Source organism: Diceros bicornis, chromosome 21 (genome assembly GCF_020826845.1).
Source record: "Diceros bicornis minor isolate mBicDic1 chromosome 21, mDicBic1.mat.cur, whole genome shotgun sequence".
NCBI lineage: Eukaryota > Metazoa > Chordata > Mammalia > Perissodactyla > Rhinocerotidae > Diceros > Diceros bicornis.
In genome coordinates this window covers 22477271-22503377 of record NC_080760.1, presented here as the reverse complement: position 1 = coordinate 22503377, position 26107 = coordinate 22477271, and the positions used below count along the sequence as shown (strand labels likewise).

General features: G+C 38.8%; 1 protein-coding gene across 2 annotated transcripts in view; it reads left to right on the top strand.

The window, feature by feature from the left end:
* Window positions 1-2625: 2625 nt before the first annotated feature.
* The window catches only part of LRP12 (LDL receptor related protein 12), an 81237-nt gene continuing 57755 nt past the window's right edge, over window positions 2626-26107 (top strand). For both annotated transcript variants that reach the window (XM_058564773.1, XM_058564772.1), the window contains exon 1: window positions 2626-3012. In XM_058564773.1, coding sequence (XP_058420756.1) covers window positions 2934-3012 — 79 coding nt within the window. In that variant the 5' untranslated portion in view covers window positions 2626-2933. The remainder of the gene's footprint in view (window positions 3013-26107) is intronic.

Here is a 26107-nt window from a genome sequence, read left to right as displayed (position 1 = left end):
AGGCTTAAGAGAACCTTTGAAGCCCATGTATGGATTCAGGGACCCAGATTAAAAACCACACAAGTCTCAGGAAATCGCTTTATGCTTTATAGGGAGCAAGTCTGAACACTGGCCAAGTTAAATCAGCAGCCAACTGCAACAGAACTGTTACCAATACTAACAACTTTATATATATAGTTTTTATAGATTTCTAAGTGCTTTCTCCTATATGAGTTACTTGATACATTAGCCCAGAAGTAGACATCTTCTAAGAAAAAGGGTGATACTGAATACCTATTCTGTGCCATGTTGCTTACCAATGTCTGATACTTTATTCTACTCTAATTAAATTTTGTATAAATAAAAATGTTCCATCATGAAACATAAATATCCCTGGGTGGTTAACACTGAAGTGCTCAGCTGCTAACACCTTAGAATAAATATTTATTAGATTCTTTCCAACAAGAAACAAAATGCTTAGGTTTTGAAGGCATTAAGATAGACACCTAAAACAACAGTCCTCCAAGTTTTATCTGAGGACCAGGGGGAGGTACAGGAGGTCCTCCCTTTGCCATTTATTATACACCTCCCTCTACCTTGTGTAAGGTTAGGTTTTCTTCATATACTTCAACCAAAACAACATAGTGCAACAGATTGGAGGCAGAAGCAGATAGCAGAATCCAGCTATCTTCTATTAAGCCAGATATTAAAGAGATTTACAAAGATGGAAGCAATGCTACACTTCTCACTAAATTTTTTGTTTGAGAAAAGAGAGTTAACTTGTCATGCAGTTTTTATTCTAAACAAATTTACAATTATTTTAAAATTTTGGTTTAATTTCTAAATGGTAAATCGATAGATATGACCCACATAAACAAAAGCTCCTTGGAGTCCTTACCAAATTTTAAGTGTTTTTAAAGGGACTCTGAGACCAAAACGTTTGAGAACTTGCTGAGTCCCAGAAGACAAGTCTGGGTGGATGAGCAAGTGTAGGGGTGAGAAGGGCATGAATGCATCAGCCAAGGGACTGTTGAGGGCACTGTGTGTCTTGTCTCTGGGATACGATTCCTCAAGTGGTACTAAAAGTGGAGAGGAGAAGATGCAGTCCACAGTCTCCCCTCATTTTGTTTGTGGCCTGTCCTAAACACAGCAGTCATGGGCAGCACAATTTCTCTAAAGAGATCTCAAGACACAAGCAAGTAGAGCCTAGAATCCTAAAACTAGGAAAGACAACTGGAGATTGTTTAATGAAGAACTATGAAGCTGCTCTTTTTCTCCAATGAGAGTGGAAAACATTTTTGGAGTTCTGGGTTTTCCTTTTTTTTTTTTTTTTTGCCAGATGATACAAGATTTGTTAATTATTGGATTTTGCGTTGTTTGTTAACAAATTTTTTATCTTTTGGAATACCGCTTCCTGGAAAAAAATTTTAAATGGGACACATCGGTAGGGGATAGACTCAATGAACCTTCAAAAAAGTATGTCTTAAAATTTAACAGTTACCTACTATACACTAAGCATCGTGCTACTACAGAGTATGCTGTGGTACAGGGAAAATAGTCTTGAATTTGGAGTGAGAAAAATTGTTTCAAACCATTCACTTGCCATATCATTTTGGGTAATTTAACCTCTCTGAGTCTTATTTTCTTATCTATAAAATGTGGATAATATTTATCTCACAAGGTTGTTAGAGATTAAAAACAGATAATCTCTGTCAATAGGACAGCATAGTGCATTGTAGGTCTTCAGTGAATAGCCGGGAGAGTGCGTGTGAAGACCAATGACAAATCCAGTAGGGAGATAAGACGTGCAGACAAACACTAAAAACATAAGGCGAAGGTCTGACGTGCCAGTGTCACTACAAATGTATTTACAAAGTGCTAGATCTAAGGGAAGGAGGAGTTACACTTGTTGGGATGGGGGAAGATGTTTAGGGAAATTAAGAAGTGCTGAATGAACCTCCGCCCCCTACTTCTCGTCCCCCAAAGACAGTTCCAGCCGAGCATCCCGGCCCAGCTCCAACTACCTCCCCGACGCCGCGCGATGTCAAACCGCCTCGCGCGGCTTCCACGCCAGACTGGAGAAGCTCCACACTCCAGCCTTGACCGACTCATCCGGGCACCTTAAGCGTGGCGTCCAGCCCGAGCTCCCCAGCAGGCCCCCACACCGACCCGTGGCCGGGATCGGCCGCCCTAACCTGTGCCCACCCGCCCGGAGCTCCGCGCCGATATTAAGCGGAGACATGTACGGGTAGGGCAGAGAAACTCCCAAGATCACAGCTTCCGACCACCCACTCTCTCCGCACACGCAGCTACCCTCAGCCTCCCACCTGGCCCTCACATCCCCGCGGGGGCAGCACCGAGGCCCTGGACTGCGAACGAGCGCAGCAACCGGCCCCCGCTCCCCAGCCGGGGGAGCCCAGCGTCCGGCGTTCGCGCGCTCGCTCATCGACTGGCACTGCCTTGCTCCTCCGGCTCCAGTCGCGAGGAAACCGGTCCCGAGACTTGGAAAGTCCGGCGGAGCGCGGGGCGGGAACCAAGGCAGGCGGGCCAGGGGATTGCCGATCGCACGGATGAGCGCGAGTGCCGGCTCGCGCTCTGTCTGGCGGCTGGCGGCGCCGGCCGGTCTGTGCAGCGCGAGGGCCGAGTGGCGCGTCTGCCACCGCCTCGCCTCGCGCCGGCGCGCGCGTTGCCTGCCCCTGCCCCCGCCCCCGGGAGGGCCGCCCCGCGTAGGGCTCTCGCGCCGCCTGGGGTGGGAGCCGGCGAGCTGCTGAGGGAGGGCCGGAGGGAGGGAGGGAGCGCGCGCGGGCGGCGGCGGCCCCTCCCCTCCCCTCCCCCTGCCGCCGCCGCGGAGAGCGCAGGGAGCAGCCGGCGGCTCGGTGGCGGCGGTGTCTGGCCCCGGCTCCTCCTCCTCCTCCTCCTCCGTCTCCTCCTCTCTCCCTCCATCTGCCGTGGTTATGGCCCGTCGCTGGAGCACAAAAGAGTCTCCGCGGTGGAGGTCTGCGTTGGTCTTGCTTTTCCTCGCTGGGGTGTACGGTAAGTGTCCGCGTCTCCGCGCCCCGCTGACCTAACAAAGCTGGGGCGACCCCGGGCCCCGAGGCCTCCAGGACAGGAGTTCCCCGGGAGAACTGGCGAGAGACCCCGGCCACCGGCGGGACAAAGACCCGGCGAGGGGTGGATGCAGCGGAGGGGGCGTCCCCACTCAAAGATGCTTTCGTCCACTCGCCCCCCTCCAGGCCCTCGGGGTGTTGGAGAGGGGCTTGGGCATCCCGGCCGGGGGGAGCCCCGGTGTAGCAAGGGGTGGCGGGCGGACTCCCCGACCTGGACTGGAGGGCCCCCGCGGCCGGCTCCTCGAGGACTCATAGTCTGTTGCACAACCCACACACACAAAGATGTATGACTGTGTGAGAAAGAAGGGGAGGTCGCCCCCGCCGCTGCCGGGACGGTCCTGCCACCGCAAGCCTTCCGCGGTCAAGAAGTTCTCTCCCCAGTGAAATGCCCACTGCACCTACCCCCCACCTTCCCCACTCCCTGAGAAAGCGGCCCGCTGCTTGCTTCCCATCCCTGCACCTCGGGGGCCGAGGCTCTGTGATCCCGGGCGGGCAGGGTCCCGTGCCTCCCCCAGGGGCAGCACGCGCGACAAGGCCAGAGAATAGTTTCCAGCCCCACCTCACTCTCTCCGTCTTAGGGCGTTCGTGTCTGCCCCGAGTCCTCGTTCGTTTGTCATTTCATCCGTCATTGTCTGCTTATGTTGTAGCTGTTGCTTTATTCCATTCTACGGATTGCGTTACCTGTATTCCTTTGAGGTTAAGAGAAGGCTGAAGGCTGTGTGTGAGGACTAAGCTGTATATTACGTTGGGATCCGAGCAAAAGCTAAATGGAATTAATTGGAAAGAACATTCATCGTGTGAGACTTTAGTTCCACTTCTGACTTCACCGTTCTTAGTTTATCAGTGAAACACATTGAATAGGTGTTTCGGAGAACACAGTTAACTTAACCTTTGCTTTTTGGAGTGGTGCTTTGATTTCTTCAGAAGAAAATAATTAGAAGTTACCATGCTTTGGTGCATTTTACTTAAATTTGCGACAAACACTATTCCAGTAACGGTGGTGGTGATGGAGTTCAGTCAACATGTAATTCATGAGCAAGTATTATCTTTTTTGAAAGCATTTATCTGTGGATTTGAATGTGATGGTAACTTTTAAAACCTGAAAAATTACACTAAATGAAGAATTTAGTGAACTTAAATTGAAACTTACTGACAGCCAAGAAATAGTTTTTCGGTGTGATTCAGAATGCATTGAGCCCTGACCTGATTAATATATTATTTTTGTTTGTTTGGGGCTGGGAGTAGGGAGGGTGGTTGGTCCACATTTGATGTGGTCATTGCTGATGGTGTGCTTGTGTGTGACCAGAAAACCCAGTGCATGACTTTTGATTGTTAGTTGCATCAAGTGGCTGTGATCCCTACTTGCCTGATGACTTGTGGTTTTGGGTCTACACCAGAGATCAATAAGCTATTATGTTGTTTCTTCTAGCCTGAAGGTGGGTATAGTTCTGCAGTAGGTTTGGTGTAATGGCCCAGAAGAGAGAAAAAAGTGAGAGGCATCTTTAATCTAGGGTGATTAGGAGTGTCCAGCTTTGTCCTCTACTATAATGAGAATTGAATTTTAGTGATTTCTGATCAGAATGGATAAATAAATGGGTTCTTTTGCTCTTCTTTCATTAAAACCCATGTCATTAGTGTTTGAACTAAGAGTCTTTTTGCCTCTAGGAATAAGAGGCTGTGAACTCCGTAATTTGTCTTGGTGCATTCTTTTGTACTTGCACACAAAATGACTTTCTGGTAGGTGCTTATCAAAGATTTATGTTTTTGAAATTTGTGTTTAATGAGGAATTGTTAGTAGACAAAGACTGCAACTCCTTTTTTCCAGCAACATGGGACCAGATTATAAAATTAGCCAGTGATTATGCCAAGGGTTGATATTTCAAGCCACAGCAAGTTTCAAAGTATAAGAAGAAAGGAGGTAGTGAGCCAGGCAGAACATTAAACCGTGTGAGCAGTGATTAAAGGCACCCTTCGCTCTGCAACTGGGGAAATTCTTGTTACAGCTGCACTTTTTGTCCTCTTCTGTTTCTCCAACCATGTGCGGGTTTATATTAGAGGGAAAAAAACGCTATAACAGTAGTGTGGGGGGATGTGCTTCCGTAACAATAGTGGGGTTTGTTTGACTTGAATATACAGTAGTTGTGATGAGTAGTGGATGCACCCTGAGAAATACCCATTACCTTGGGCCTTTAGAACAGATATTGGCTGTAATTTATGAAACTGTCCCTCATACATCAAAAAGTGTTCTTTTTTTTTTTTTTTAGTGGCTTCAAAAATAATTAGAAAGCTCTGTTAAAACAACTGAGTGTTCAGAGTAACTCTTAACATAGACCCAGTGAAGAAATGCAGGATGATTGGCCAATATTTAGGCAGTTCCAGTACTAACTATTCAGAGTGACCCTTTCTTATGTATTAACTGAAATATTAAATGGCTTCAGGTTGTGCCTTGAATCTTTGAAACATTTCATATACCTTTTTAAAAAAATCTTTATTTTGGTGTTTATTCTCTTCACATAACTATTTTAGTGGACTGTGTGACTATTAAACACGTGACCATTTCAGTAGAAGAGTGTGACTGTTGTACTTCCAAGTTACTTTTCTGAATGCCATAGCCTTATTTTAAACTCTGAATTGTGATGTGGAATACAGTTAATGTTTTCTAGAGTAGTTGTTCAAGGACAAGTAATTATGTTTCAGGAGCTGCTGTATCTTAACTGCATTGAATGTTCCTGCGGGTTAGAAGACAGTCAAGATTGACCTCTGCCTTTGGAAGTTTGAAGGGATAAGAACATCCTTAAGCAAACCCATCCTTAAAATACATCATAAATTACTCCCAGTATACAGAACAAAACAGAGTTCATGAAATAATACTACCTCTTCATGAAATAATACCCTTCTACCTGTGGGCCCTCTGACATTTTATATTCTGTTTATCCTCCCTTGTTTCACCCTTTCTTCGTTTGCTGGTCTGGACTCATTAAATTAATTTTGGACCCAGTAATAGATTGCAGTCTGTAGTTTGAAAAAAACTGCCCTAGATGAAGCCTTAAAATGTAATTTGGAATGTTTGTTGTATTTGTATATCATTTTACAATTGCCAGGTGGTTAGTTTTTGGTTACTTGCTGCCAGAGCATTTGGTGTTAGTGAGAACTCTTACTGGCATGTATTGACTGACCTCTGATAGAATTCATCTTTAAACTGGTTTTCAGCTTATTATATTCAAGAGTCTGCTCTGCACAGTGTACTGTTCTAGATTTTGTGGTAGTACAAAATATTCTTTTTACTCTTGGATTTTATATCTAATGGGTAAATCTTTTCCCATGAATTTTATGGAACTTTCAGCAGCATTTTATAAATTTCCAGTTTAAGGATAGACTAGAAGTTCCAATTTTAGAAAGGTTGTAGAAATAACTGGAACATGAGGAAAAAAATCTAAACCAGATTCCAATTACTTCTAAAAAAGTCAAGCTTGATTACATAAAATATGTTGAATAAAACTGAATTAATTGCTTAACATAAGCCCTTCCTTGGGTTTAAAATCTAAATTATATCCATATCCTAGGGAGAATATGAAGGTATGTAGCACATTCCACAAAATCAAAGTGGTTATCTGGCAGAAGGTATTAAATGACCACTTTCAGAGGGGTACTGCGTTCCAGGAAGAGTATGGAGGAGATTTGAATGATGTGTGGTAAATGATTTAGAAGATTCCTAGAAAGTAAAATCTCTGAAGAAAACATAAAAGTGGTGTCAGGCTGAAAAGTGAGCAGTAGTTAACGAAAATGTTTGGAAAGAAAATACGCACTTTCGTGGTTAGAAAATTGAAAGCTTATCAAGAAATTAAGGGAACAGTGAGACCTTTTTGTGTTTCTGATGAGGTGTTTTTGTGGTGGTTGGGGTTTTTTTGTTGTTTTTATTTATGTTTTATCAGTGATATTACAGTTTAAAGAATGAAAGGTAAAAAGGAGGTAAATACATTTAATATAGATGAGACTTACATGAATTTAAGCAAATAGAAAATCTTTTTATTTTTTTTATTTTGGAAATTCAGAATGAGTATTACTCCTGTTATTGTTGCAAATCTTTGTGGATAAATGAAGGTTGTTCTAAACTTAGGAATTGAAGTTGAAGTCATAATTTCTAATTTCTAAGGTTACCTTTCCTTCCTGTTTCTCCTCACTGCCCCTCCTCCATTTTGGGAGGGGTGAGTAATAGATGTACACTACTCATTCCCGCTTTCTGAGGTATAGGATTAGATCCTGCAAGTACAGGTTCCCAATCTATCTGTTCAGATGCCTGTCATCAGTCTTTCTAAATAGATGCAACAATAGATGTATATATAAATAGGTCTATCTATCTCTCTATATAGTTCCAATACTGAATTAGCTGAGGGAATTCTCACTATCTAAGCTATAGAAGGAAGGAAAGGAAATGAGACATTTATTAAATTGTTTATAACTTTTATGAAATTAAGTTCAGATACTGTGCTTGGTCTTTATTTAATTACAGTTAATCTTCATTAGGTCTCATTTAGCAATCCTAGAAGGTATTTATTCCTTTTTTATAGAAGAGAAAATTGAAGCTCAGACAAGTTGTAGCTTATCTAAAATCAAACCACTAGGAGGTAGTAGAGTGGGGATTGCAACCTAATCCTGTCTCTCTCTTCACTCGTTCTTTCGTTTAGCAAATACTCCTTGAGCACTTCCTTCTGTCTGACACTGTGTAAGGCATAACACCCTGATAGACATAGTTTCTGCCTCATGGAGTTTACAGTCTAGTGAATAAGTTGTAATAAGTGCTCTGACGGAAACAAAGGGCAGAGGTAGTGAGTAACAGAGTAATTAGAGGAAGGCTTCTTTGTCAAGGAGAGGTTTATAAGACTTAATAGCTAACCACTTTATGACGGGGATAAAAGAGCTTTGCACCTGGGAACAACACGTGAAAGACCCAGAATCAGGAATAAGTTAATGTGAAAGAACTGGTGTGTTGCAGGTAAATGGATAAAAGCAGTGTAGCTAGAGCACAGTGGTCATGAGGGAGAGTGACGAGGTGAGGTTAGAATGACAGGCAGGAACTCAGGGCTTTGGAAACCGTGGTAAAGAGTTTGGGTTTTATTTTACATGTAACTATTGACGGGGTTTAAGTGACATATGATTTATGTTTTGAAGCAGTCGCTTTGGCCACTGTGTGTTGTATTGTTGTGAACTAGGCAAGAGTAGAGATGGGATGATCAGTTAGGAGGTTTTGGCTGTAATGCAGGTGAGAGAGACGAGAGCTTGGACCAAGGTAGTAATGGTGGAGAAAGAAAGAAGAGTATGGATTGCCCTTTAGATCAGGAAAAAAAAAGGTACTTCCTATCTTGTCACAAGAGGGAGGAGGAAAATTGGTGCAAGTGTACATAGGTCTGTAGGTTTTCGGGTGAGAAGATGGAGATTTCTCCAAGTAATAAGACGTGAGACTGAAGAGCAGTGCTGAGAGGCTGAGGGGGATTTCTGTTTCCACAATTCAGTAGAGCAGTTTATATCTATAGGAAGTTGTGTCTATTATTTAATCTGAAAAAGAGAAAGCTAAGAACATGCAGGGCACGAAAGGACATTGTGGTGCATATAATTGTCCCTTGGTACCTGCCGGGAATTGGTTCCAGGACACACACACATATCCCTCCCCCAGATAGCAAAATTCAGGGGTGCTCAAGTTCCTTACGTACAGTGAAACGCTGTAGTATTTGCACGTAACCTATGCACATCCTCCCATATTCTTTAAATCATCTCTAGATTACTTACAATACCTAATATAAAGTAAATGCTGTGTAAATAGTCGTTATACTGTATTGTTTAGGGAATAATGACAAGAAAAAAAAAGTCTGTACATGTTCAGTAGAGCTGCAGCCGTCATAGGCCTTGCGATCCCTGGTTCATTGAATCCATGGATGTGGAGCCCTCGGGTAATGAGGGCCGACTGTTGTTGTACAACACGTGACAAGAAAGGGTGAGGATATAAGTTACAAGGGGAGAAGTTTAAGAAGGGGGTCTGTGGAGAACTCAATTCTAAGGGCTATCATTTTTGTCAAGGAAATAAGTACAGAATATAACTTTCTACAGTGTTTTAAGAGTATTTCAGGCAAGAAGCAAAGAGTGGGACAGAAGTTAGATTTCAGGTACCTTTTTGCCGAAGTTAAATGCTTGATACTAAGTGATGGATAAAGATTGCTTTATGTCTTAGAAGACTCAAGACTATATTGGTAGCTTAGAGAATTTCAGAAATTTTTAGAAAAAGTGACCTTTTATCTCCTGGATTGTATAGTTTATTTACAGAAGACATAACGTTAGAATGTCCCTAAACTTCAAAATAAATTGAAGCTGACAGAACAGTTTTCTAGTTTTCTCTTAAATACTTGATAACTCACTGCTGTGCCAGTATCAGTTTGGTGAAGAAATGAAATTGTTTTACACTCATGTTCTTACCATTGAATGAGAGTAACTTGCTATCTACCTTTTAATTCACTTATATTTCAGTTTTTAGAGAAATGGGAAATGGTGCTAATCTTTTAATATTGAGATTAAATAGGACATAGTATGATGTTTAGTAATTGGGATTTACTTCTCAAATATAAGTAAGAAAGTAAGCCTTTTATTATCTGACTTAATTTCATTGGTTATTAAAGCATCTTTGAGGTTTTAAGTTAGTAAGATGTAGAAAAGGTGAATCTTTGTATATGGTATATTCTGAAATAGAATTCAGTTTTTTGAGATTATTATTGCCTGTACTAGTGGCATTAAAACTTTTTACCAAGAGTTAGAATACAGAATGCTTTTATAAAAACATGCCTTGCTTAAGTCCTCAGAATCACTCTCTGAGGTAGATATTATTATTAGAAGAAACCGAAGCTTTCCGAGTAGTGATTTTGCCTTAGGTTCACATCTCTGCTGCTGTTCTCTTTGTGTACGGACCCATTATTTTTTGTCTACACTGTTGGAACAGCCCCCAACTAATCTTGACTAGTCATATCATACATAGCAGCAGCCAGTGTGATGTTCCTAAAGTACAGATAGGATTATGTAACTTGCTTGCTTAAAATCCAACGGTAGTTCCCTATTCATAAAATACAAACATAACTCACTAGGCCCTTCATTATCTGGCTGGTTTTTACCTTTCTTGTCTCTTGTCACTCCCCTTCACCACTCCCCTCCGCTGCACCAGGTTCCTGCCACACTGAACACGTTTCTCTTCTCTCATGGTCTTTGCACACGCTGTTCCCTCTGCCTCGCTTTGTCTTCCTTCCTCCACCGCTTTCTTCACTAGGCTAACTCTTGCCTGTCCTTCAGCTTTCCTTTAGATGTTACCTCCTCTGGGAAGTCTTTCCTGGTTTCTCAAAACTAGGTGCCCTTCTCATAAGCATCTCAGACTGTTCTTATCTGCAGTATTAGTATTGGCCTGTTTAACTTCTCTTTTTCTCCCTGGAGCAGTGCTGTCCGATAGATATATAATGTGAGCCTCAAGTGTAAGTCATATATGTAGTTTTATATTTTCTAGTAGTCACATTATAAAAGAAAAAGAAACAGATGAGATTAATGTGAATAATATATTTAACCCAGTATATCTAAAATATTATCATTTTGACATGTAGTCAATAGAAAATAATTATTAATGAGGTTTTCTGCATTTTTTTAATACTAAGTCTTTGAATTCAGTGTAAATTTTATACTTATAGCCCCTCTCAATTAGATTAACCATATGTCACATGCTTAATAGCCACTTTGGAAAACATTGTTAAAGCTGAATGTAAACATGCGCTGTGATCTAGTGATTTCTAGCAATTCTACTCCTAGGTATAAACTCAACAGAAATATGGACATAATGTGCGCCAAAAGACATGTACAAGAATAGTCATAGCATCTGTATTTGTTATAGTCCCAGGCTAGAAACAGCCCCTATGTCCATCAGCAATAGAGTGGATGAATAAATTATCATGTATTAGCATAAGGAATACTGTACAGCAGCAATTAGCAAACTTTTGGGTCTCAGGACTCCATAATTATTGAGGAATCCAAAGAATATTTTTTATATGGGAGATATATGTTTTTAAATGATATCAGAAATTAAAGTTGAGAAATTGTTAAAATATTTAACTCGGTTAAAATGACAATAAGAAACCATTACATGTGACCGTAAATAGTATATGTTAAATAAAATTATGTAAAATTACAACTGTATTTTCCAAAACAAAAAAAATTTAGTGATAAGTGTGGCATTGCTTTACATTTTTGCAAATAATGTAATATCTGGCTTAATAGAAGACAGCTGATTTCTCATGTCTGCTTCCACAGTCAAGTCTGTTGTGACATGTTTTGGTTGAAGTATATAGGAAGAAAATCTGGCTTCACGTAGATATGTCATTGTAAAGGGAGAAGTATTTTAATAGCCTTTTCAGATAAATGGGAATATTCTTTGATGCTGCACCAGAACTCGACAGGTAGTCATTTTTTTTAAAGTTTAGTTGCAACATGGAGTCTAAAACCATGTCAACGAACGTTTAGTATTCTGTTAAACTCTGAAAGGGTCTTGGGGATTTCCAGGAGTCCACTGACCACACTTTCCAGAATCACTTGCTACATGGTAATGAAAAAGAACAAACTGAAAAAAAAGAAAAAGAAAAAACCACTGCTACCGGTAGCATGGGTGAATTTCACATAGTGATCAAAAGAAGTGAGACACAAAATTATAGATACTGCATGATTATAGTCTAAGAAGTTAGAATGCAGGAGAATAGTTTACCTATGGAGGAGGGAGGGAGAGGGGTAGTGATGAGATGGGTACCAGGTTAGCTTTTGGGCTGCTGATCGTATTCTATTTCTTGACCTAGATGGTGGTTTACACAGATAGGGTTTTTTTGGTGATAACTTGTAGAACTGTAAACTTTCAATTTGTGCATTTTTTGTATGTATATTTCAATTAAAAGTTATTAAGTAATAATTTTTAATTTTAATAGGACAGTGTTCAATAACAGTACCCATAGCTTTTCCAATAATACAGATTCTCTCTAGTATTTTGCTTTTTGTTTTTGTTCTTGTTTGATTTTGTTTCTTTGTGTTTGATAATTGAAAACAATTTTAAAACTTTGTACTTCGGAAAATTTCAAACACATTCAAAAGTAGAGACACTAGTGTAATTAACCTGATATACCCAACATCCAGCTTCAACAAGTGATCCTTATATAGCCAGCCTTGTTTTATCTAAACTTCCACCTACTCCCTAAACGCAAATGATTTTGAAGCAAATCCCAGACATCTAATCCAGTAATATTTCAGTGTGTATCTCTAAGATATGAGAACTTTAAAAAAAAAAAAAAAACTTAAGCCAGATACCATTATCATACTTAAAAAGTTAACAATTTCTAATTATCATCAAATATCCAGCCATGTGCATATTGTCCTGATGGTCATATAAACGTGAATTTTTAGAAACTGTTTGAATCAGGATCCAGATAAGGTCCATACTCTGCAGTTGTTGATATGTGTTGTCTTTAATTTAATGATTCCCGACTCCCTTTTTTTCTTTCTTTTTAAATTTTAAGTGTGATATTTGCTATAGGTTTCTGGTATTCTTAATCAAATTGGAGATGTTCCTTAAATTCCTATATTATTAAGTTTTTGAGAATAGGTATTTAATTTTGTCACATAAGTTTTTCATTTCCAAGATGATCATAAGGTATTTATGAGGGCCAGAGTTATGTGAGTGAAACATACCTAGCATAATGCCAGACATTGGTGAATAAATGGATTCATTTATCCATGGATGGAGTCAATTACATTCATGTGATTGGTAATGTTGAACTATAGGCCATAACAAGTTGGTAATGATATATTATCTTTTAAAATCTGCTGGAATACATTTACTCGTTTCTTTTAACGACTTTGTGTTTATATTGATGGGATCAGTCTCTTGTCAGTCCTAGCTTTCTTGGTCCCTCCACCCCTTTTCTTTCTCTCTCTCTCCTGTAACCTCCCCTCCCCTCTCCTCTGCCTGATTTTCATATCTGTTAATCCATTCTTTTAGATACTCTTGTAACCTTTTCTTGTTGATTTCGTTGGTCAGGAACAATGAAAAGATTTTAGTGTTCCAATTTTGATTATTTTGCCTTTTAAGATTAAGAAAGGAGAGTAAGTGTTTATGAACTGTATAGGTACTATGATAGGAAAGCAAGAATTAACAGCTTTGTCCTGCTGACAGGGGAAATGTTTTCATCCCTAGTGTGGTTAAACTTTGTTGCGTTAAGTGGGATAACAGAGATGAGCCTATAAGAAGTAGATCCCTTCCAAAAAAAAAAAAAAAGAAGTAGATCCCTTCTTATGAATGGGCCTTACGACCAAATAAGCCAATAAGATACCTTAGTGGAGATGGACTGGTCCCATGAGAAGTGGAATTCACATCTGAAGGAAGGATCTGTAGGGAAAAAACAGAGATACTAAATGAAGGTTGAGCTCAAGTCAGGGGGTAGGACTGCTGTATTCTGTCAGTTGAGTACTTCTAGTCTGTTGAGGGTGACACTTTAAGACCAAACTTATTTGCTCAAAAGGTAGCAGCCATAGAATTAACCAAATGTGGCCCCAGTACTGTCTAAGCCATGGCCTAGCTGTGTCACTAACATGATTACTTGTATGTGAGAATATTCACCCTAGTACAAAGGATGGGAGATTAAGGGGGAACTTGCTCTTGGTGCTATTGGAGTGGAATCACTACACAGAGTTCAGGTTCTGATGTCAATGAGTAAGGATAAAATATAGTTCTTTTAAAAATCCCTTAAATCATCTTCAAGTACAATATACATTTTTGTATATTCAATGCTGAATAGCATACTTTCATTAAGTACGAAACATCCAGTTTTTGCTCTAGCATTGGTAGAGAGGGTTTTTTGAGCTCCAGATAAAATGGTTGTATTTAGGGGCTATAAGAAAAATGAGTGAGTACATATAGATAACATTGCATAAATTAAATCTGAATAAGATTCAATTCCATGTTAATTTTTTCCACTGCATTACAATAAGGGACTGAGTGATTTGATTGACATACGTGAGTGTGTTACAGAGAATTTGAATTAGAATACATGGTTTATCCCTGCTTTTTATTTATTTTGTTATTTATTTATTCATTCATTCTTTTATTCCCTGACCTAAGTAGGGGGCTAGATACAGTAAAATTGGAAATAATAGAAGTTATGTTTCTTAAAGGTTTGTTAGAACTCTACCCTAAAACTACAAGGGCATTGTGCTTTGGTGGAGTAACTCTATCTTTTCAATTTCTACCTTTTTGAGTCAATTTTGCTAGCATGCTAAGTTATATTTTCCTAGAATATTGTAATTTCATCTGTATTTCCATATTTACTTTCAAATTATAAGTTAGGTGCTCTCAAAAATATTTTCTACATGTGTGATTATATCACTGTTGTCATTCCTAATACCTGTCATTCTTTTCTTGAGCAAACTTGTCACATGTTTCTCTATTTAGGTTTTCCCAGATTATCAGCTCTTGGTTTTGTGGTCTACTGATTTCTCTGTTTTCTCTTTTATTTTATTTTACTTTATTTTTATTTTAATTTATTTTTTTATTGTGGTAACATGGGTTTATAACACAATATAAATTTCAGGTGTACATCATTTAATTCCAATTTCTGTATAGATTACATCATGTTCACCACCCAAAAACTAATTACAATCCATCACCACACACATGTGCCTAATCATCCCTTTCTCCCTCCTCTCTCCCCACTTACCCTCTGGTAACCACCAGTCCAATCTCTGTCTCTATGTGATTGTTTGTTGTTTTTAACTCCTACTTATGAGTGAGATCATATGGTATTTGACTTTCTCCCTCTGACTTATTTTGCTTAGCATAATACCCTCAAGGTCCGTCCATGTTGTCACAAATGGCTGGGTTTCCTTGTTTCTTATGGCTGAGTAGTATTCCATTGTGTATATATACCACATCTTTTTTATACGTTCATCCCTTGATGGGCATCTAGGTTGCTTCCAAGTCTTGGCTATTGTGAGTAATACTGCAGTGAACAGAGGGGTGCATGTATCTTTACATATTGGTGTTTTCAAGTTCTTTGGATAAATACCCAGCAGTGGAATAGCTGGATCATAATCTGTTCTTAAATTTTTGAGGAAACTCCATACTGTTTTCCATAGTAGCTGCACCAGTTTGCCCTCCCACCAGCAGTGCCTGAGAGTTCTCTTCTCTCCACATCCTCTCCAACACTTGTTTCCTGTGTTGTTAATTATAGCCATTCTGACTGGAGTGAGGTGATATCTCATTGTAGTTTTGATTTGCATTTCCCTGATAGTTAATGATGTTGAACATCTTTTCATGCACCTGTTGGCCATCTGTGTATCTTCTTTGGAGAAATGTCTGTTCAGATCTTTTACCCATTTTTTAATTGGGTTGTTAGTTTTTTTGTTGTTGAGGTGTATGAGTTCTTTGTATATTTTGGAGATTAGCCCCTTATCAGATATGTGGTTTGCAAATGTCTTCTCCCAATTGTTAGGTTGTCTTTTTGTTTTGTTGATGGTTTCCTTTGCTGTGGAGAAGCTTTTTAGTTTGATGTAGTCCCATTTGTGTATTTTTTCTATTGTTTCCCTTGCCCGGTCAGACATGGTACTTGAAAATATGTTGCTAAGACCGATGTTGAAGAGCGTACTGCCTGTGTTTTCTTCTAGAAGTTTCATGGTTTCAGGTCTTACATTCAAGTCTTTAATCCATTTTGAGTTAATTTTTGTGTATGGTATAAGATAATGGTCTACTTTCATTCTTTTGCATGTGGCTGTCCAGTTTTCCCAGCACCATTTATTGAAGAGACTTGCCTTTCTCATTGTATGTTCTTGGCTCCCTTGTCAAAAATTAGCTGTCCATAGATGTGTGGGTTTCTTTCTGGGTTCTCAATTCTGTTCCATGGATCTCTGTGTCTGTTTTTGTGCCAGTACCATGCTGTTTTGGTTACTATAGCTTTGTAGTATATTTTGAAATCAGGGAGTGTGATGCCTCTAGCTTTGTTCTTTTTTCTCAGGATTCCTTTGGCTGTTTGGGGTCTTTTGCTGTTCCATATAAATTTTAGGATTCTTTGTTCTATTTCTGTGAAAAATGTTGTTGGAACTTTGATAAGGATTGCGTTGAATCTATAGATTGCTTTAGGAAGTATGGACATTTTAACTGTGTTAATTCTTCCAATCCAGGAGCATGGAATATCTATCCATTTCTTTGTGTCATCTTCAGTTTCTTTCAGCAATGTTTTGTAGTTTTCAGTGTACAGATCTTTCATCTCTTTGGTTAAGTTTATTCCTAGATATTTTATTCTTTTTGTTACAATTGTAAATCGGATTGTATTCTTAATTTCTCTTTCTGCTACTTCGTTGTTAGTGTATAGAAACGCAATTGATTTTTGTATGTTGATTTTGTATCATGCAACTGTACCGTATTCATTTATTATTTCTAAAAGTTTTTTGGTGGATTCTTTAGGGCTTTCTATATATAAAATCTTGTCATCTACAAATAGTGACAGTGTCACTTCTTCCTTTCCAATTTGGATCCCTTTCATTTCTTTTTCTTGCCTGATTGCTCTGGCTAGAACTTCCAGTACTATATTAAATAAGAGTGGTGAAAGTGGACATCCTTGTCTAGTTCCTGTTCTTAGAGGGATGGCTTTCAGTTTTTCACCATTGAGAATGATATTAGCTGTGGGTTTGTCATATATGGCCTTTATTATGTTGAGGTACTTTTCTTCTATACCCATTTTACTCAGAGTTTTTATCATAAATGGATGCTGTATCTTGTCAAATGCTTTCTCTGCATCTATTGAGATGATCATGTGATTTTTATTCTTCATTTTGTTAATGTAGTGTATCACGTTGATTGTTTTGAGGATGTTGAACCATCCCTGCATCCCTGGAATAAATCCCACTTGATCATGGTGGGATCTTTTTAATGTATTGTTGTATTCGATTTGCTAGTATTTTGATGAGGATTGTTACATTGATGTTCATCAGTGATATTGCCCTGTAATTTTCTTTTTTTTTATGTTGTCCTTGTCTGGCTTTGATATCAGGGTAATGTTGGCTTTACAGAATGAGTTAGGAAGCTTCCCTTCTCTTCAATTTTATGCAAGAGTTTGTGAAAGATAAGTATTAAGTCTTCTTTGAATGTTTGGTAGATTCACCAGGGAAGCTGTCTGGTCTTGGACTTTAATTTTTTGGGAGGTTTTGGATTACTGTTTCGATCTCCTTACTGGTGATTGGTCTATTCAAATTCTCTATTTCTTCTTGATCCAGTTTTGGAAGCTTGTATAATTCTAAGAATTTATCCATTTCTTCCAGATTATCCAGTTTGTTGGCGTATAGCTTTTCATAGTATTCTCTTACAATCTTTTGTATTTCTGAGGTGTCTGTTGTAGTTTCTCCTCCTTCATTTCTGATTTTATTTATTTGAGCCTTCTCTTTTTTTCTTGGTGAATCTAGCTAAAGGTTTGTCAATTTCGTTTATCTTTTCAAAGAACCAGCTTTTGGTTTCATTGATTCTTTTTCCTATTTTTTTTTTTTTTAGTCTCTATTTCATTTATTTCTGCTCTGATTTTTATTATTTCCTTGCTTCTTCTGATTTTGGGCCTTGTTCTTCTTTTTCCAGTTTCTTTAGGTGCACTGTTAGATTGTTTGTTTGAGACTTTTCTTCTTTGTTGAAGTAGGCCTTTATTGCTATAAACTTCCCTCTTAGAACTGCATTTGCTGTATCCTATAAATTTTGGCATGTCAAATTTGCATTTTCATTTGCCTCAGGGTATTTTTTGATTTCTCCTTTGATTTCTTCATTGATCCAGTCGTTGTTCAGTAACATTTTGTTTAATCTCCACATATTTGTGGCTTTTCTGATTTTCTTCCTGTAGTTGATTTCTAGTTTCATACCGTTGTGGTCAGAAAATATTTTTGGTATTGTTTCAGTCTTCTTAAATTTATGGAGACTTGTTTTGTGGCCTAATATGTGATCAGTCCTGGAGAGTGTTCTATGTGCATTTGAAAAGAATGTGTATTCTTCGGTTTTTTGATGGAATGATCTGTATATATGTACTAAGTTCATCTGGTATAATGTGTCATTTAAGACCATTGCTTCCTTGTTGATCTTCTGTTTGCATGATCTATCCATTGGTGTAAGTGGAGTGTTAAGTCTGCTACTATTATTGTTACTGTCTATTTCTCCTTTTATGTCTGTTAGTAATTGCCTTGTATATTTGGGTGCTCCTATGTTGGGTGCATAGATATTTATAAGTGTTATATCCTCCTGTTCCCTTTATCATTATGTAGTGCCCTTCTTTGTCTCTTGTTACACTTTTTGTTTTAAAGTCTATTTTGTTGGATATAAGTATTGCTACCCCAGCTTTCTTTTCATTGCCATTTGCATGGAGCATCTTTTTCCATCCCTTCACTTTCAGTTAGTGAGTGTCGTTAGATCTGAAGTGTGTCTGTTGTATGCAGCATATATATGGGTCTTGTTTTTTTATCCAATCAGCCACCATATGCCTTTTGATTGGAGCATTTAGTCCATTGACATTTTAAAGTGGCTATTGGTAAGTATGTATTTACTGCCATTTTTTCACTTTTTTTCTGGGTGTTTTAATAGTTCTCCTCTGTTCCTTTCTTCTTATCTTGCTCTCTTCCCTTGTGGTTTGATGGCTTTCTTTAGTATTATGTTTGGGATCCTTTCTCTTAGTTTTTTGTGTATTTATTATAGGTTTCTAGTTTGTGATTACCATGAGGTTCATATATATAGTAATCTATGTATATAGCAATCTGCATTAAGTTGATGGTCTCTTTAGTTTGATCTCTTTCCAAAAGCTCTATTCTTTCACTCCCCTCCTCCCACATTTTATGGTTTTGGTATCATATCTAATCTCTTTTGTGTGTGTGTGTATCCGTTACCCTCTCATCATGGAAATAGGTGATTTTAGTACTTTTGCCTTTTGGCCTTCATATTGTCTTTTTAGGTGGTTGATCTGCTACCTTTACTGTATTTTTGCTTTTACCAGTGATTTTATTACTTTTTTGTTTTTTTTGAGCATTTTCTTATTCCTATTTGTGGTTTTCTCTTTCCCCCTTAAATAAGTCCGTTTAGCGTTTCTTGTAAGACTGGTTTCTTGGTGATAAACTCCTTTAATTTTTGCTTGTCTGGGAAACTCTTTATCTCTCCTTCCATTCTGAATGATAACCTTGCCGGATAGAGTATTCTTGGCTGTAAGTTTTTTCCTTTCAGCCCTTTAAATATATCATGCCACCCCCTTCTAGCCTGTAAGGTTTCTGCTAAGAAATCAGCTGACAGCCTTATGGGGTTTCCTTTGTATGTAACTTGTTGCCTTTCTCTTGTGGCTTTTAGGATTCTTTATCTTTAATTCTTGGCCTTTTAATTATGATGTGTCTTGGTGTGGGCCTCTTTGGGTTTATCTTGTTTGGTGCTCTCTGTGCTTCCTGTACCTGGATGTCTGTTTCCTTCTTTAGGTTAGGGAAGTTTTCAGCTATTATTTCTTCAAATAGATTCTCTGCCCCTTTATCCTGCTCTTCTCCTTCTGGGAACCTGTAACATGGATGTTAGCGTGCTTGATGTTGTCCCAGAGGTTCCTTAGACTGTCCTTGTTCTTTTTGATTCTTTTTTCTTTTATCTGTTCAGCTTGGGTGATTTCCTCTCATCTTTCGTCCAGCTTGCTGATCTGTTCTTCTATATCATCTACTCTGCTTTTGAGTCCCTCTGGAGAATTTTTCATTTCCAGTATTGTATTCTTTGTTCCTAGTTGGTTCTTTTTTATGTTTTCCAATTCTTTGTTGATGTTCTCACTGAGTTCATCCATTCTTCTCCCAAGATCAGTGAGCATTCCTTTGACTTTCTGTTTGAACTCTTGTCAGGTAGGTTGCTCATTTCTGTTTCATTTAGTTTTTTTTCTGGGGTTTTCTCCTGTTCCCTTACTTGGAACTTATTCCTTTGCCTCCTCATTTTGCCTCTTTCTCTGTGCTTATATCTGTGTATTAGGTAGGTCAGCTGTACTTCCTGATCTTGGAGAGGTGGCTTTATGTAAGAGATGCCTTATGAGGCCCAGCAGTGTGCTTCTCTCTCATCACCAGTTCCAGATGTTCCAGGAGTGACCCCTGTGTGGGCTGCATGTGTCCTTCCACTGTGGCAGGGTCGCTCTTGCTGCAGGTGCCCAGGGAGGCTGGGCTGTCCCCCTGGCTGGCTGGTTTTAATGCTCCACTGCGTGTGGCTGATGTGGACCCTTCAGTCACTTTATCGGGTGTGGGGGCCCCCAACACAGTTGGCTGCAAGGTCTAATAGTACATTCCTATTGTAGCTTTTCTGTTAAGTGAATAAGACCCCAGCATGGCTGGTTGCTAGGCTCAAGGGCTTACAACTGCTGTGGGCCTCCAGCCTACAAGGCTCTTGTCAGCTCTCTCAGGATTGCAGCTGAGTGGTGCTGGCCCTAGGCACGGGAGCTCCCAGTGGTTTCAGGCTTTGGAAGGTGGGGCCAATCCCCTATGTGGCTATTTGAGAAGCACAAGTCTTCTGCAGCTGACAAGCCCCACTGCCCACAGGGCCACACACATCGTCAACACAGTCCTGCCCCATGCACGCACCCTGACCCCCTGAAGTGGACCCAGTCGCCCCAGTGCCGAGGCCCCACACACTCCACCAACACTCGACACACTGCACCCTCTCCTTGTGCACACCCTGCCCCACAGAGATGGACCCACTCACCCGGCTGCAGAGTTGCCAGGTACCCAGCCTTTGCAGGCCCACAAGTTGCTGGAGGGCTTACTGTTGGGTGGGGCTGGTCCCTAGGGTGGACTTCCTGCCCTGTCTGAGCTGGATTAAATCAGTGCTCTAGTGGGTGGGGCAGACCCTGGGCTAACAGGCCAGGGGAAGAACTCCATTGGCGTCTGTCTGCCAGCGTCTGTGTCAGCACGCCTGTACTAGGTCACAATAATGGCTGCTGCCAACATCTCACTCCCTGGAGAGGTCTCACCTCTCAGTGAGATGCACCCAGAGCCTATCAAGTGAGTCTCTTTTCATCAAAAGATTGGCCACCTTTCTGGTGATTTTAGGTTAATTTCTGAAATGGGTGAATTTGTGCATGGACCCTTTAAGAGTCAGATTTTTTTCCCTTATGTCCAATAGCTTTTCTGGGGGTATTCATCATTGTTGTTAGTAGCTAGCAAAGCCAGATATTATGACACTTGTGTCCGTTGTGCTGAGTCTAAAGGACGCTTATAGGGGTAGTGCTCCCCCGCTCAGGTCCCTCACTCCTCCAGGGAAGGCTGCATACTTTTGGATTGTTCCCTGGTGGCCGTGAAGCACTGCAGTTTGTAAAGGTGGCTTTTTTTTCTTTCCAGAAAGGAATTTCTGCCTCTTCCACCTCAGTCAGGACTGTCCCTTGTTGTGGGGGTTCTTTTTATCCAGTTTTCAGTTCTCTCTCAGGGGTAATTGTTCCAAGAGTAGTTGTAAATTTGTTGTGTCCGTGGGAGGAGGTGAGTTCAGGGTCCACCTATGCTGCCACCTTGACCTCACTCCTGTTTTCTGTTTTATTAATTTCTTCTTTTAACTTAATCTTTTTTTTGGTTTATTTTGTTTTTCTAGCTTTTTTTTTTTTTTAATTATTTTTTCCCCCAAAGCCCCAGTAGATAGTTGTATGTCATAGTTGCACAGCTTTCTAGTTGCTGTATGTGGGACGCGGCCTCAGCATGGCCGGAGAAGTGGTGCCTCGGTGCGCACCCGGGATCCGAACCTGGGCCGCCAGCAGCGGAGCACGCACACTTAACCGCTAAGCCATGGGGCCGGGCCTGTTTTTCTAGCTTTTAAGCTGATTGTTTATTTTTTTAATTTTTTTAAATTATCATATTATAAAAATCGAGTCTTTTTCCTTTTAGCGTACAGTTCTCTGAATGTTAACACGTGTACAGATTTGTGTAGCTACCACCAAAATCAGGATACATCACCTGAGAAAACTCCCATTGCTATTCCCTTATAGTCACACACTCTCTCCACCCATAATCTCTGATAACCACTCATCAATTTTTCATCGCTATAGTTTTGTGTTTTTGAGAATGTTGTATAAATGGAATTGCACAATATGTAACCTTTTGGGACTGGCTTCTTTTGCTCAGCATAATGCCTTTGAGATCATCCACATAGTTGCATAGATCAATAGTTTATTATTGCTGATCAGTATGCCATTGTGTGGATATACTGCAGTTTGTCATTTCATCTGGTGAAGGACATTTGAGTTGTTTACACTTTTTGACTATTATAAATAAAGCTGCTATAAACACACATGTACATGTTTTTCTGTGGTTATGTTTTATTTCTCCACAGTAAATACTTAGGAGTGGGATTACTGGGTCATAAGTTATACATGTATGCTTAACTTTATAAGAAACTTGCCAAACCATTTTCCAGAGTGGCTGTGACAGTTTGCATTCTGTTGAGTCATGTGTCAGAGTTCCAGTTGCTCTTCATCCTTGCTAGCACTTCGTATTGTCAATACTTTTTATTTTTTTTCTAATAAGTATGTAGTACTATCTCATCTGATTTGAATTTGCATTTCTTTAATGACTAGTGATGTTCAACATCTTTTCATATACTTTTTTGCTATCTTTGTATCTTCTTGGGTGAAGTGTTTAAGTCCATTAACCATTTTTAGTTTGTTTTTTTACTGTTGAGTTTTGAGAGTTTTTATATCTATATAGATATAGATATATATCTCCCACAGGTCTGTAGCTTGTCTTTTTATTCTCTTGACAGTGCCATTGGCAAAGCACGTTTTTTAATTGATGAAATTCAGTTTATCAGTTTTTTATTTTATGAGCTATGTTTTTCACATCATTTCTAAAAACTCTTCACCTAATCCCAAATCATGAAGATTTCCTCCTATTTTTTCTTTAAAAGTTTTGGAGTTTTATATTATACATTTAGATCTAAAATCCATTTTGAGTTTATCTTTTTATAAGATGTAAAGTTTAAGAAGAGGCTCCATTTTTTGCATACAGATAACCAGTTCAAACACAATTTGTTGAAAAGACTGTCCTTTCTCCATAGAGCTGTTTTTGCACTTTCATCAAAGGTCAGATGGTCATATTTGCATGGATCTATTTCTAGACTTTATTTGGTTCCATTGATCTGTGTGTATCACTTTACTGTTACCACACTGTCTTGATTACTGTACCTTTTATAGTAAGTCTTAAAATTGGGTAGTGTGATTCTTGTAACTTTATACTTTTTCAAAATCATCTTAACTACCCTAATTCCTTTACCCTTCCATTATAAATTTTAGAATCATCTTGTTTCTATCTACAAAATATCCTGCTGGGATTTTGGTATTGTGTTAAATTTATAGATCACTTTGGGAGGAATTAACATCTTCACTACATTGAGTTTTCTAATCCATGAATGCAGGATCTCTCCATTTGGTTAGGTCTTTGATTTCTTTCATTAGTGCTTTGTAGTTTTCAGCATATAGATCTTTCATATGTTTTGTAAGATTTCTGTGTATTATTTTTGAGCTGTTGAAAATGGTATTTTTTAAGTTTTAGTTTCTGGTTGTTCTTTGCTTGTATATATGATATGTGATTGACATTTGTTTGTTGACCTTGTATCCTGCAACCTAACTAAACTCATTTGTTAGTTCTAGGAATATTTGTGTAGATTTTTCTGGGATTTTCTACATAATTATGGCATTTGTGAATAGGGAAAGTTTTATTTTTGTCTTTCTAAACTACATGCCTTTTATTTCTTTTTCTTGCCTTATTGCATTGGCTAAAACTTCCAGTATATATCCACTAGGAGTGATGAGAATGCTTCCCTTGTTTCTCATCACAGAGTGAAAGTATTCAGTTTCCACCTTTAAGAACATTAACTGTAGGTTTTTTGTAGACTCCCTTTATCAAGTTGAGAAAGTTCCTCTCTATTCCTTTATCATGAGTGGCTGTTGCATTTTGAAAAATGCTTTTCTGCATCTATTGATGTTATTATGTGATTTTTTTTTTTCGATTTTTAGTATAGTGAATTACATTGATTGACTTTTGACTATTTAGCGTTTCATCTTGGGGTAAACTACTTGGTCATAACGTGTTATGCCTTTTTAAAAATAACAGTTTTATATAGTGAAGTTCAACTTTTTTAAGTGTATAATTCAGTTTTTTTTTGTGTATTCACAGAGCGTTCCACCTACCACCACTGTCTGATTCTAGAATATTTTTATCAGCTAAAGGAAACCCTGTACGTTTTAACAATCACTACCCATTTTCCCTTCCCCCATCCCTTAGCAACCACTGAGTAACTTTGTATCACTAGGGATTTGACTATTCTGGACATTTCATAGAAATGGAATCATATAATATGTGACCTTATGTGTCTGGCTTCTTTCACCTAGGGTAATGTTTCCATGGTTCATCCATGTTGTACCATGAATCAGTACTTCATTATGTAAAAATGGCCAAATAATATTGCATTGTATGGATAGACCACATTATGTTTATTCACTCATCAGTTGACAGACATTTGGGTTGTTTCTACTTTTTGTGAGTAATACTCTATAAATATTTGTGTACATGTCTTTGTGTGGACATATGTTTCAATTCTCCTGAGGATATACATAGAATGGAATTGCCAGGTCATATGGTATCTCTGTGTTTTTACCTTTCTGAGGAAATGCCAAACTGTTTTCCAAATGGCTGTACAATTTTACATTCCCACCAGCAATGTGTAAGAGTTCCAGTGTCTCTACATCCTCACCAACGCTTGTTATTGTCCATCTTTTTATTACAGCCATCCTAGTGAGTTTGAAGTGGTATCTTCTTTAGCGTTTATATTTGGTCTCTGGTCCATTTTGAGTGAATTGTTGTATACAGTATGAAGAAGGGGTCAAATTTCATTGTTTTGCATGTGGATAACCATTTGTCTCAACACAATTTGATGAAAAGATTATTTTTTCCTCATTGAATTATCCTGTCACTCTTGTTGAAAACCAATTGCCTATAAATGTAAGGGTTTATTTTTGGAATCTCAGTTCTATATCTTTGATTTAACTGTCTATCCCTATGCCAGTAGCACACTGTCTACATTATTTTAGCTTTGAAGTATGTTTTGAAATCAGGAAATGTGAAACCTCCAAATTTGTCACAATTGTTTTTGCTCTTCTAGATTTCTTGGATTTCTGTATGAATTTTAGGATTAGGTTGTCAAATTCTGGGGGAAAAGGGGGCAGCTGGGATTTTGATAGGGATTGCATTGAGTCTGTAGATCAGTTTGGGAAGTATTGCTATCTTAGCAATTTTAGTCTTCTGATCCACGAACATGAAATGTCTTTCAAGTTATGTAGGCCTTCTTTAATTTTTTCCACAATATTTTGTAGTTTCGGAATATAAGTTTTGTACTTCTTTTGTTAAATCTGTTGGTATTTTTTGTGCTATTGTAAATGTAATTGTTTTCTCAATTCGATTTTTAGATTGTTCATTGCTAGAGTATGGGAATACAATTTTTCTTACATCCTGCAGCCTTGCTGAGCTTATTACCTCTTTTTTGTGTGTGTGGATTCCTTAGAATTTTACAGAATTCTAAGATCATGTTATATCTGCAGACAGAGATGGTTTTAATGCTTCCTTTTGGATATAGATGCCCTTTATTTTTTTTTTTCTTGCCTTATTTGCCCTTTCCAGAATCTCTAATACAGCGTTGAATAGAAGTGGCGAGAGCAGATATCTGTATTTTTATAATCACCTTTAAAGCAGATGTCTTAAAGCATGTCATTTTTGAAGCTGGGAGGATGGGAGGATGATACATAAGGACCTACTGTATACTGTTCTCTCTATTTTGTACATATATGAAATTTTACATAATAAAGCCAGAAAAAGGTGTTAAGATATTTCTCCAAATTAATTACATTAAAATTTCATCCCCATTCTCAGCAATTATTTTGATTTTATGTTTTCTTTCCTTCTCCCTT